Raw genomic sequence first — 13,579 nt, forward strand, 5'->3', positions numbered from 1 at the left:
TCCATCTTTTCCCACCATAAAATACTATAAATTATCCTGTAGCAGTTTCATTTTTAGCACATTTCTTCAGTTTAAGAGACAGAGGTGGAAATGAAATGTGCTTATGGAATTCTCCACTTTGTCATGGGCACGTAGCAAGGAATAAACTCTTTTTTTTCAAGGCAAGATCTTGCACACCATAACACATTTCAGGATGTTCTCAAGATTATTCCAATCCCTGCTGTTTTAACACCAGAAATTTTGATTTGGAGGCATTTATGCGTTTTCCAAATGGGTTTTAAAGTCCTGAGAAGTCACAAATAAGCCAAGCTCTCAGCCACAGAGGTGTCAGGATGGGATTCCTTTCTCTGGGATCAGATTCCAATAATTTTTTTTTATTATTTTGTGACTTTTTGGGTTTAGCATTGCAGAGAAGCCCCTGTTGAGTGACTCAGGACAGTGAATTCACACAAACACAGGCAAGGAGGGAAATGCTCTCCAAAGGTGATGGGCAGAAAGGAAAACCAGGAAAAAAGAGGTGGGAGGTTGGCATGAACCAATCCAAACTTTGTATTATTGAATTTCCACAAAACCAACAGGACAAACCGTTAGAAAAGCAGCAAAATTCAGGTATCAGAGGTGAATGACACAGTGAGGTTTATTCAGGGCTTGCTCTGTTTAAAGCTCCAGCTGTGACAATTTTGGTAATCACAGGCTGACTGTGGATCAGGAATTAATTTGCAGTCCCCAGCCCACAGTGTTTCATCAATGAACTCACCTTGCAGCTCCTCTGACTTTTTAATGAACACAAAGAACAGCGAGAAACAATTTGTGGCAGGTTGCAAATAAACTTCCCCCAGCTTAGGTCAATAAGTGACACTGGCTGGTGACACAGGGTCACCCAGACAGGAAATCCCAGCTGACATCACAGCTCAGTCAGAAAAAGATTTAAAGATTAAAAATATTTATTTTTCTTTAAAGAAATATTTTAAAATATTTAGATATTAAATAAGTATTTTAGAAATATTAACTATTTCTAAAATATTTAAATTATTAATAGCAATAATTGGACATTTAAATATTTTTAAAATAATAAAATTAACAAATTATTTTGGAAAATGTTTAATATTAAATATTTCTAAAATAGTGAATATTTCTAAAATATTTAAATTATTAATAGTCATAATTAAATATGTAAATATTCTAGAAAATAATTAATAATGAAATTAACAAATTAATTTTGGAAAAATTTTGATATTTAAATATTTTGGAAATATTAAATATTTCTAAAATACTTAAATAATTAATTATAATATTTAAATAATTAAAATTTTCAGGAAAATAATATTAATAAAATTTAACAAATTAATTTTAGAAATACATTTAATATTAAATATTGAATATTTCTAAAATATTTAAATAACTAATAGTCATAATTAAATATTTCAGAAAAATAATAATAGAATTGATGAATTAAGTTTAGAAAAAATATTTAATATTAAATATTTTGGAAATATTAAATATTTGAAAATATTTAAATAATTAATAGTCATAAGCAATTACTTAAATAATAATGAAATTAACATATTTTAGAAAATATTTAATATTAAATATTTTGGAAATATTAAATATTTGAAAATATTTAATTACTTAAATATTTATGAAATTAACATATTTTAGAAAATATTTAACATTAAATATTTAAATATTTTAGAAAAAAATATCTTTTTACACACAACGACTTCACAACACCAACAACCTCAGAGCAGCCCCTTTGCTCTGGGATCTGAGAACTGGAATGTGCCCAACATCCCCACAAATCAAAGATTTAATTCTAGTTATTCTAAAGTTTTGCAGCTGTAGAAATGTGCAGATTTTACCTGAGCAGGGGGTGAAAGATGACGGTGATGTTCCTGGCTCCTGGTTTGCACACAAACTTGGACCCACCACCTTCAATTAAGTTATCATCTGGTCCTCCTGCAAAATAAGGTGGCACAAGTTGTCTAACAGATCTCGACATCCCTTGATTTTCAGAGAGTAAGTGCTAATTAAACATTTAGCGAGCGATAATTAAACGGGAATTAAATGCCTATTTCCTGCTGAAAGATCAGTAATTAACACCAGGCTTCGCTCTCTGCGCCCTCCCAGTGCAGGTGGGCTTGGAGGTGACTTTGGGCTCCTCATTCCAGAGGAACTGGGACATTTTGGCACAAAAACCACCAGATCCAGGTCCTGCACCTCAGGCCACGAGGCTCAGGTGTGTTTTGAAGCCCACAGGGATCGGAAAGTCTCAGCATTTTTTGCTGGTTTGTGACCCCAAGATGTGTCAGAAAGTCTCTTTCCTCAGCCCAAGAGCTTGAAGAAGGAGTCAGGGCTCTTCATTTCTCAGTCTCAAGGTTGTTCATTGTTTCTTATCTATAAAATTCTTTCTCCTGTCCAGCTGAGGTCCGTCCAGCAGGACAGACAGAGGCACTCTATCTGCCTCAGGGGTGGTGTTATCTTTTTACACTAAAAACTACCTGTACAATGTTTACCATAACTTCCCAATCCCTCTCACCCATGTCAGGCAGTGAGCTGCTACTCTAAACCAATCCAAAAGTGCCACCATCGCAGCAGAAGATGGAGGCCAAGAAGAAGAAGAAGAAAGACTGGACATGCCCAGTTCCCTCCATCTTGCCTCCTGAACCTCCATGCTAAAAACCCCAAAATCTGCTTTTTCACCCTGTGAGAACTTCACTAATATTCTACTTAATTTGTCATGGCTTGCAGATCTTCATCTGAGGTTGGTCATTTGCTCCATGGGTCATATCCAAACCACAGGGGCACCGTGGGCTCTGTGCCAGGGTCTGTGAGCCTGCTCAGGACAGCCAGAGGGATGTCCTGGATTCCCACAGGAAAGGGTCTGGAGAGCAGCAATTCCCAGAATTTTCCTGCTCCTCTGACTGGGGATGGCACAGTTCCAGCCTTGGTTGGGGTGCCAGTGACATTTTAACCCATTTATTGTATTTAACTCTCCCAGGAGTTCGTTCCTGAGAGGAATGGGGGATTTGTCTTCACAAACAAGCTGTGGGTCTGTTGGTGGATAAAACCAGCACTGGGAGATAAAAGAAACAATGGGAAGGATTCCACTGATTGACGAATGGAAAAAGATATTTGTTTTTGCAAATAAACTTTAGGTTTGCTGATAAATGAAATTAGACATTGAGAGATGAAAGAAACAATGGGAAAGAAAACCGCCTAAATTCCATAAGAATTAAAAATGAAAAGGGAGGGTTGCACATTAGAGAGAAATCTTTGGTATCAAGGGTATTGGGAAGTCTGTACCTCTCAAGTACATCAGCCAATTTGGAAAAACCCTTAAATTATGTAAGAATTAAAAATGAAAAGGGAGGGTTGTACATTAGAGGGAAATCTTTGGTATCAAGGGTATCAGGGAGTCTCTTCCTCTCAAGTACCTCAGAAATGGGGAAAGAGAGAGGGAAATGCTGCTGGGAAATTGGGATAAAAAGGAGGCTACGTCCTCCAAAAATCGGAGAGATCCCAGGGGAATGCTCCATGGCCTCTCCCTTTATTCCAATAAAGTAAAAAGGACTCCTCTGTCTCCTTTTTGGACATAAACCTCTGGTGTTTGTGGATTAATTTTCCTAACAATTCCCAACTCTGAGTCCTGTCATTCCTACCTGGAGCTTTCCCTTCTCTGAGTTCCACCTGGGTACAAACGGACTCTAAGCTACAGGAAAAATAAATTTACAGAATTTGGCAGAAAAACACAACTCAGGGAACATCATTTACACACCCCAGGCTCCAGAGTTTGGAAGGGCAATAAAACCTGAGCAGTGTCACTGTGTCACTCCTAAATTACTTCCACAGACACCAAAGTACCTTAAATTTGGATATTGGGAGAGAAAAGAGAGGGGAGGGAAAATATCAACTTCCTTAAAGCTCTGCATGTCCTGATAGCAACAAAGTCCACATGGAACCATTCCTGAAGAAAATATTTTTAGGACAACAGGCCAGACACCCCACACATAAACAAATCATCATGGAGTGGTTGGGGTTGGAAGGGACCTCAAAGCACATCCATGTCCAATCCCATGGGGACACCTTCCCCTATCCCAGGGTGCTCCAAGCCCCATCCAACCTGGCCTTGGACACTCCAGGGATCCAGGACAGCCACAGCTGCTCTGGGAATTCCATTCCAGGGCCTCCCCAAAAAGGAACTTGGGCAAAATTTGAATATCCCAGGTATTAGCAAGCCCTTTCCATATGAAATCTCCTTAAAGATTGATAATAAATAATAAATACAGAAGCCAATCACGTTTTTGGGACAGCTTTAGAGGCAGGGAAATGACAAAGTTTTGAAATCAAAACTACTTTAGGAGGTCATTGAAAGTTTTGACCCTGACATCCTTTGCCTCCAAAAGATTTCTCCAAATGGGAAAGAGGAGCAACTCAACCGATGAGAAATTGTCACTGTCATATTTTCTGGAAAAATCCCCTTGCTCAGGATCCTTCTCCTGGGAAGCTGAGAAGCCTCAGAGAAAAAGGAAAACAATATTATCTCATTTGCTTCTCCTGTGTTTTGCTGCTTTGGAATGTGGCTGGAGATTGTTTATCCACAGGTGATTGTTTCATTGGTTTCATCTGAATTGTTTTGACTTAACGACCAATCAGTGCCAAGCTGAGTGGGGCTCTGGAAAGAGTAACAAATTTTCATTATTATCTTTTAGTCTTCTGTCTGTATCCTTTCTGTATTCTTTAGCATAGTTTAGTTTAGTATTCTTTAATATAATATAGTATAATAAAATAATAAGTTAGCCTTCTGAGAATATGCAGTCAGATTCATCATTCCTCCCTTCATCTGGGAACCCCACAAATACAGGAGAGGAACTGACCCCAACCTTCTTTTCCAAGGGAATTTTATGTGCTTTAGAACGATCAATCTATAGAAAAAGCTCTTTGGTGACTGAATTTATTTGACCCTTCTGCAGCAATGTGGAAGGACCAAGCAGATCACAAAAACCAGCATTTCATACCCCTCTAGGTCAGGAGTGTTTCCTACAAGAATTCCCACAGATTCAAAGATGGGAGAGTAAAAGCTCCAGCTCTGAATTGCCCATGGAGTGGGAAATCCTGGGAAACTGGAAGTCTGCAGTCACAACACTTCCAGAGCTGACTCAGCTCCTCGAGTGAACCCTGAGCACACAGAGCTTCCTCATAAATCCTACCCAACATATGGACTTGGGAAGCACAAAGCGACTGAAAACAGAGTTCTTGAAACTTTCCTGATGGTATTTAGAAAGAGGCAGCTCTAAAAAAAAAAAAAAAAAAAAAAAAAAAAAAATCCATGGATTTCAGCTGGCAGCTTAAAGAGTGAACTCTCCCAACGCGGCAGTTTAATCGGGGAAGAAAAGAGGCGTTGAGTTCAAGGAAAGGAAAATTATTCACCTCCCCTGTTAATGTCAGATCCTGCAATTTCCAGTGGGCTCTGTGTCTGAACAGAATTATTGAAGGAGCCAGCCAAGCATGAGCTGCTGAGGCAGGGATGAGGAGATGCAGGCTCCAATTAAGAGAGGGGTGTTATTCTTGTTCCATCAAGTCACCCTGCACTAATCAATATTATTGACTGGGACGAACTCCACGGCGAGGAGTAAAGCAATCTGTCTGATCTGCTGGGCCAGATGATGATGGATTTGAGGAGAACAGAACCCTGGCACTGAGAGAAAAATGTGCTTTTACATCTCCTTGGCTCTCAGCCTTCCTTTAGTAATCGTGGGTGCTCTGCAGGTAGGTGCAGGACACAGCGGGGAGGGATTTTGCTTGTATTTAAATATTTTACCCCCAAAAAAAGAAGGTGAGGGTAAATCTTATTCCTGGTGATGCTTTGGACATCCCAACTACACAGCAGTGCAGCTTTAATGCCACTGCCCTCCCATCTCCACTGCTCTAAACACTGGAGGTTTGTTATGGAAAATCTGGGGAGTGAAGGATTCCTCTCCCTGTGAATTGGAGATCTCCACAGGGGATTCCTCTGACTGTATCAAGGTCTGGAATGTGTTAATCACATGGACCGGCCATGATTCCTCCACTGCAGCCAATTCCCTGTGCTGGAGAGCCACCAACATCTCCATAAAATACGCCAGGAATATTCCTCCATCCTGATTGATACCAGGAGCTTCTCCTGCAGGGAGGTGAAGGATTGTTCATCCAAACAACCCAAAACTGGCAGCTCTGGAGAACACAGGGAGCAGAGAATCCCACAATGGTTTGGGTGGGAAGGGACCTTAAAGATCACCCAGTTCCACCCCCTGCATGAGCAGGGACACCTCCCATGGCTGCAGAAGGTCCCTGAGGTGTGGGACAGAGCAAATCCAGAGGAATCCATGGAGCTGCTGCAGGGCTGGAGCCAGGCTGGGAGGGCTGGGAATGTTCCCCTGGAGCAGGGAAGGCTCCAGGGAGAGCTCCCAGCACATTGCAGGGCCTGCAGGGGCTCCAGCAGAGCTGCAGAGGGACTGGGGACAAGGCCTGCAGGGACAGCACACAGGGAATGGCTCCCACTGCCAGAGGGCAGCCATGGGTGGCATCTTGGCAATGAGGAATTCCTGCCTGGGCTGGCATTGCCACAGCAGCTGGGGCTGCCCCTGATCCCTGCAGTGCCCAAGGCCAGGCTGGAGCAGCCTGGGATGGTGGCATTGGAATGGGATGGGCTTGAAGGGCCCTTCCCACCCAAACCATTCTGGGATTTGGGACACTCAGAATCCATCCCCAGGGATTTTTATGGAAGTTGGGGATGGCAAAGGGAAGGGAGACCCTTCCTGGAGTGCTGAGATTGCCAGTGAAGCCCCCAGACCCCAAAATGCCTTCCTAGAGAGGAGTCGGGGTGGGGATGGATCCAATGCCAGGCTGGGAGAGCTGGGAATGGAGGGAATTCCCTGGAGAGGGAGCCTGGGGTGGGATTTTGGGAAGGGATTCCCAGAGCAGCTGGGGCTGCCCCTGATCCCTGCCATGGCCAAGGTTGGACACTGGGGCTGGAGCAGCCTGGGACAGTGGGAGGTGTCCCTGCCATGGCAGGGGTGGCACTGGATGGGCTTTGAGGTCCCTTCCCACCCAAACCATTCCATAATTCCATGAGGAATGGAAATAATGCTTTTCTTTCTGTCCTTATCCATGACTTAGAGATCCAATACAAGATGAACCAGAGATTCAGTTTGGAGCCTCCCAAACCAGAGCTGAGCTGGCAAATTCTGCACTGCCAGTGTGCCCAAAAAACATCCCAAACTTCCCCATCTCTGTGGCAGCACCGTTGTTGTAGCAGTTTCCTCTCAGGGCAAAGTTTGCTGGTTTAATCTGCCCAGTAATAAATTATGAGGAACAAAAGAAAAACAAGGCAAACTTGGAGATGAAGTGAAATTTGTCACAGAGTTAATGACACCCTCCTGCCGTGCTGGCAATGAAGTGTGCCCACCTGAATGTCACTGCCAGTGGTGACAGAGACAGGGCCATTAGTGACAGAGCTCGGTGTGTCTGAAATGGAGCCTAAAATGTCAGGCTTCAACATGAAAAAGGAGATGAGCAGGGAAACTGGAATCTCTGCAGGTGCTGAAAGTCAGAACAAACATTAGGAGAGCTTCAGTTTTCCGTTCTGCTGGGTACGTTCAAATTTAAATGTTTGCATGGAAATCTTCCATGTTTACAGAAAATGGCAGAGAATCTCGGGATGGTTTGGGTGGGAAGGGAACTTAAGGATCACCCAGTGCCGTGGTGGGGACTCTCCTGGAGCCCCTGCAGGCCCTGCAATGTGCTGGGAGCTCTCCCTGGATCATTCCCTTCTCCAGGGGAACATTCCCAGCTCTCCCAGCCTGGCTCCAGAGCAGAGGGAGGGGTGGAATTGGAAGATCTTTAAAGTCCATTGCAACCCAAACCATTTTGGGATTCTTTTCTCTCACTCTTCCAACGTGCCAAGGAGGAATCACACATTTCTCTTTGTATTCATCTGTTCCTTGAAAGACATGAGCACATCAGAGAAGAGGCAGCTCAGCCCCTTGAAAGATTTGCTGTGCAGGTTTTAAAATTCATTGCAAGTAATGAAGTAACTTTTTAACAACGTCCTGAGAAAAGCTCTCTCTGTCTCTCACACAAGAGCTAAAAAAGGGCGAGATTTCCTATGCTGTCACTTCAGGAGCCATCAGACGTTACCTCATTGTTTCAGAGTTTTATCTGCCTAAATGAGTTTTATCTCCCTAAATGAGTTTTATCCTCAGTCCTGCCACGTTTTCAATCCTACCAGTCACTAAAACTTTTCAGACACAGAGGTATTTGCCTGGTAAGTAAATCCCTTTCCAAAACATCCAAGAAATATTCATTTGGGATGAATGGAAACAGCAATATGCCAAAATCATGAGGTGCACAGGGAATCTCCAGCTCCCTTCCCATCCCTGTGTTAGAGATCAGCTTCACTGCTCTCTCTGCAATCCACCTAAACAGGTTCCAGGCATGGAATGAAGAATTCCCAGCCTCCCCTCCATGATCACAGCACCTTTCCTAGGGAGCTACTCCATGGGAATAAATCCAGGCAGAACACAGGAATAAAGAAGAATAAAGGAAGAAAAGAGGCTTTGAAGCAACAATTGAGCAATCAACACATCCAGTTCCCATGGCACGGTGCTTCCCAAAAGTTCTTGATTGTGTGGGAATCAACACCGCAGTTACTGCATGCACATCATCTTCAAGGCACGGAAATTCAAATTTCATTCGGTGTGAAGGGAGGAAAGCTAAAGATGCCCAGAGAGAGCAAAGCCGGTGATCATGAAACAGCTCAGCAGAGCGAAGGGATTCATCTGTGAACAACAACTGTGGAGTTTTATAATGGAAATCTCCTGAGTTTTTATATTTCTGTATGTTAGACCACCCAAATAAATCTCAGAATGATCTGGATTGGAAGTTCCAAAAGTTTCAAAGCCCCATCCATGGCAGGGACACCTCCCACTGTCCCAGGGTGCCCAGAGCTCCATCCAGCCTGGCCTTGGGCCCTTCCAGTGGCATTTTGGGGATTATTTCAGGCATGTTTTTCTGTCTGTTCTTCTCTAATGATGATTTTTGTTCCCTCTCCAGCCCCAAAGTGGCAGTGAGTGACCCCTGCTCTGACCAGCACGTGGGGCTCCCATTCCCTCTCCAGGAACAGGAACTGAGATGCACCAGATAACAAAATCCACCTCATCAGGACAGACAAGAATGAGCTCCAGCCAATCCTTGATTACTTCCTTGCTTGAGGGGAGATGCAATTTAGCAGAGGTCTGTGACAGAGGAAAGATTGCATTTCTTGTTTGCTTCTCTTAATCGCCTGCTCTTCTTTTAATCATGGCAAGTGGGAATTTCTACATCGGACCACGGGGAATAAGGGGCTGATGGTTACAAACACGCTGCACCCACATTTTTATAAAATCATCAGAGATCAGAGTGACATGGAACTCCAGAAGAGCCGAAATTGCTGGGAATTGTAAAGCACTGGGGCTGGAAGGGAGCTGGGAGGCGATTCAGTGACTCCCAGAGCTGCTCCAGCTCCCAGTGCCCTGTCACCAGCCCAAAAGGGACACAGGGGACACCAAACTGGCACCCCCTAAAGCCACAGCACGCCCTGCTGACCTCTCTCCACTCACTGTGGAAACTAAGCTCACCCTGGAGGTTACGGAATTCATCCCATTTCAGTGGTTCCATCAGTGATAAATTGTCACCGACATGTTTGATTAAAAATCATTTTGCTAGGATTTTTCCTCCTGAGAAGCTGAGAGGCCTCAGAAATGAAATGTAAACATTGGTTATCTGCTGCTGTGGGATGCAACAGGTGGATCATTGACTGGTCTCATGTGGTTGTTTTTAATTAATGGCCAATCACAGTCAGCTGGCTCAGCCTCTGTCAGTCACAAGATTTTATTATCATTCCATTCCTTTCTATTCTTAGCTAGCTTTCTGATGAAATCCTTTCTTCTTTTAGTATAGTTTTAATATATCATTTTATTTTAATATAATATATATCATAAAATAATAAATCAGCCTTCAGAAACATGGAGTCAGATTCTCATCTCTTCCCTCATCCTGGAACCCCTGTGAACACCACCACAATAAATTCCCAGCCATATACCTAGTGATATTCCCATATTCTCAGTGATAAATTCTCCCCAAAGCAGTGTTTGGGGTGATGCTCCCCAGAGTGGGAGTTTCCAACCTAAAATCTTTCAGTGAAACATTAAAGATGTAGGGCAGAAATTAAGGGATGGTCAAATCAAGTAAAGTGTAATGGCTGAAGCTTCACAAATCCTTTAGAGGTATAAAAATGGGAAAGAAGGAGGGGAAAGGGATTGGAATGAGATGTTCCAGGGCTGGAGCCAGGCTGGGAGAGCTGGGAATGTTCCCCTGGAGCAGGGAAGGCTCCAGGGAGAGCTCCCAGCACATTGCAGGGCCTGCAGGGGCTCCAGCAGAGCTGCAGAGGGACTGGGGACAAGGCCTGCAGGGACAGCACACAGGGAATGGCTCCCACTGCCAGAGGGCAGCCATGGGTGGCATCTTGGCAATGAGGAATTCCTGCCTGGGCTGGCACTGCCACAGCAGCTGGGGCTGCCCCTGATCCCTGCAGTGCCCAAGGCCAGGCTGGAGCAGCCTGGGATGGTGGCATTGGAATGGGATGGGCTTGAAGGGCCCTTCCCACCCAAACCATTCTGGGATTTGGGACACTCAGAATCCATCCCCAGGGATTTTTATGGAAGTTGGGGATGGCAAAGGGAAGGGAGACCCTTCCTGGAGTGCTGAGATTGCCAGTGAAGCCCCCAGAGCCCAAAATCCCTTCCTAGAGAGGAGTCGGGGTGGGGATGGATCCAATGCCAGGCTGGGAGAGCTGGGAATGGAGGGAATTCCCTGGAGAGGGAGCCTGGGGTGGGATTTTGGGAAGGGATTCCCAGAGCAGCTGGGGCTGCCCCTGATCCCTGCAGTGCCCAAGGTTGGACACTGGGGCTGGAGCAGCCTGGGACAGTGGGAGGTGTCCCTGCCATGGCAGGGGTGGCTCTGGAGGGGCTTTGATGTCCCTTCCCACCCAAACCATTCCATAATTCCATGAAGAGTGGAAATAATGCCTTTTTTCTCTCCTTATCAATGAGATCTAGGAAGAATTGAATAAAAGATCCAAGGTCCCTTCTCATCCAAACCACTCAGGGATTCTGAGCATGCTGGAATCGTTGTTCAGGTTTGCAGATCAAGCCAAAACCTGCTTCAAGCCTGAAGGAAAAGTGATTTCCCAGAGCAGGAGAGGCAGGTCTGGATTGCAGCCACAGGACTGATGTGGCCTCTCTGACCCTGATCAGGTTTCTGCATTTCAGTTCCCCAAAAGGGGAATTGAGATTGTGGCTCCAACTTTGCCCTGGCAAAGCTGTTCTGAGAAATGTCACAAAAAAGGCTCCCAACCTTTTATTCACTGCTTTAAATTCATGCTTTGACTTCAGCTTCCCATTAAACCGACAATAATGTCCCAAACTGACCAACAACTCCAAAATCCTGCCTGAAACAGCTTTTCCCCGTGGCACATCCCAGGATTTGGTGCCTGATTTGGATGCAGCCCCCCAGCCCCTGCTCTGCCATATTGCTGATGTTCCCAATCCCTCCCTGCTCCCCTATCCTGCCTTGTCTGAGATCCAACACCATATGCATTTAAATAAGTTGCTCTTTAATGTTTCAAAACCTGATTTATTAGTTGCTCACACTCCATCTGCCTTGAAAAACGGCGCCGTGCCTCGGCTTTCACAGCCTGCACAAAAGGTTGGGGTTCAATTCCAGGCTCCTTTATCATTTGATCACCGTGTCAGCCACATATGTAAAGTCTCCTTCCAGCTACAGAAATTGTTTAAAATGCATATTTCTCCTCTTTTGCTTGTTGTGATTTCTTTTTTTTTTATTTTTTTCCCCCTTCTCTCCCCCAGGCCACAAGACTGAGCAGCAGGCACTTTGATTAATGGATTTGTCAACTTGCATATTTAGGATTTTGTTGGTTTGCCTAAAACTCCCCGTGTACAAATGTGAGCTGTTCCAAAGCATGGCTGCAGCAGAATTCCTTATCCCGAGCTGGGAAAAGCACTTGGAGCTAATGAGCTGTGATTACTCACACCCTGCATCCCCTTCTCCACTGTTCTCTACTCAGAGCTTTCTCCCTTTATCTTATCTCCCGTAGCAGCAAATGGCTCCTACCTGAATTTTTTATATTCCTGACATGTTTTCTATTCAGTTTTAATGTCAGAAAGGAAAAAAAAAAAAACAAACCAATAAAAAAACCACCATGAAGTAACAAAAAGCAAGTGAAATAAAGAAAGATATTTCCTGACACAGTGTCATTTGCTGGTTTATTTTCTTACAAGCCATTTAACTCTAAAATCCCCACATTTCATCTTCCTTCGTTTTTTTTTTGTTTTGTTTTTTTTTTTTTTTTTTTTTTTTTTGGTTTTGGTTTTTTTTTTTGGTTTTTTTCGGTTTTAATATTTAGAAGCTCCAGGACACTTTAGACAAAGGAATTGGCTGGAATTACAGAAGGACAAAATGATTTGGGGTGGGAAAGGACCTTAAGGATTGTCCAGTTTCAATGGACAGGGACACCTCCCCTGTCCCAGGGTGCCCCAATCCTTCCTTGGCCATGGCAGGGATCAGGGGCAGCCCCAGCTGCTCTGGGAATCCCTTCCCAAAATCCCACCCCAGGCTCCCTCTCCAGGGAATTCCCTCCATTCCCAGCTCTCCCAGCCTGGCATTGGATCCATCCCCACCCCGACTCCTCTCTAGGAAGGCATTTTGGGGTCTGGGGGCTTCACTGGCAATCTCAGCACTCCAGGAAGGGTCTCCCTTCCCTTTGCCATCCCCAACTTCCATAAAAATCCCTGGGGATGGATTCTGAGTGTCCCAAATCCCAGAATGGTTTGGGTGGGAAGGGCCCTTCAAGCCCATCCCATTCCAATGCCACCATCCCAGGCTGCTCCAGCCTGGCCTTGGGCACTGCAGGGATCAGGGGCAGCCCCAGCTGCTGTGGCAATGCCAGCCCAGGCAGGAATTCCTCATTGCCAAGATGCCACCCATGGCTGCCCTCTGGCAGTGGGAGCCATTCCCTGTGTGCTGTCCCTCCATCCCTTATCCAGGTGACAAATAAAATGTTGTACAGTCTTCTGGAAGAGGCAGGCACAGAATGATGGAATTATTAAGGTTGGAAAAGATCTCTGTGATCATTGAGTCCAACCAAGAGGTCTAAAAATGCTTTATTTTTTTACCATGATGGTAAAAGAGAGGATTTTGGGGCTGGCATACAGTTGGGATCCAGCAGCCCCCAGGAAAGCTGTCATGGGCTTGTTTTCCATGTATTAATGAAGGAATCTGTTCTAATGAAGATAAATTCACCCATCTTCTGACAAGTCTTGAGAATGTTACAAACCTGGCAGGTAAAACAAGGCAGAATAAATCCTCCTCATTCCACAATGGGATGCCTCCATAAATCCCCACCAACAAAGGAACCTCCTGACTCCTCATCTGCCCCTGCATGGCAGGGAATAAATTCATTTTCCAGCAATGTGCACAATGATCC

The 13,579-nt window shown here is 44.5% G+C and overlaps 1 protein-coding gene across 2 annotated transcripts in view; it reads right to left on the reverse strand.

Moving 5' to 3' along the window:
* EXOC4 (exocyst complex component 4) overlaps positions 1-13,579 on the reverse strand; it is a 314,456-nt gene that overhangs the window by 118,895 nt on the left and 181,982 nt on the right. For both annotated transcript variants that reach the window (XM_059473330.1, XM_059473329.1), the window contains exon 10: positions 1,860-1,956. In XM_059473330.1, coding sequence (XP_059329313.1) covers positions 1,860-1,956 — 97 coding nt within the window. The remainder of the gene's footprint in view (positions 1-1,859; positions 1,957-13,579) is intronic.

The sequence above is a fragment of the Ammospiza nelsoni genome, chromosome 5, assembly GCF_027579445.1.
Source record: "Ammospiza nelsoni isolate bAmmNel1 chromosome 5, bAmmNel1.pri, whole genome shotgun sequence".
Classification (NCBI taxonomy): domain Eukaryota; kingdom Metazoa; phylum Chordata; class Aves; order Passeriformes; family Passerellidae; genus Ammospiza; species Ammospiza nelsoni.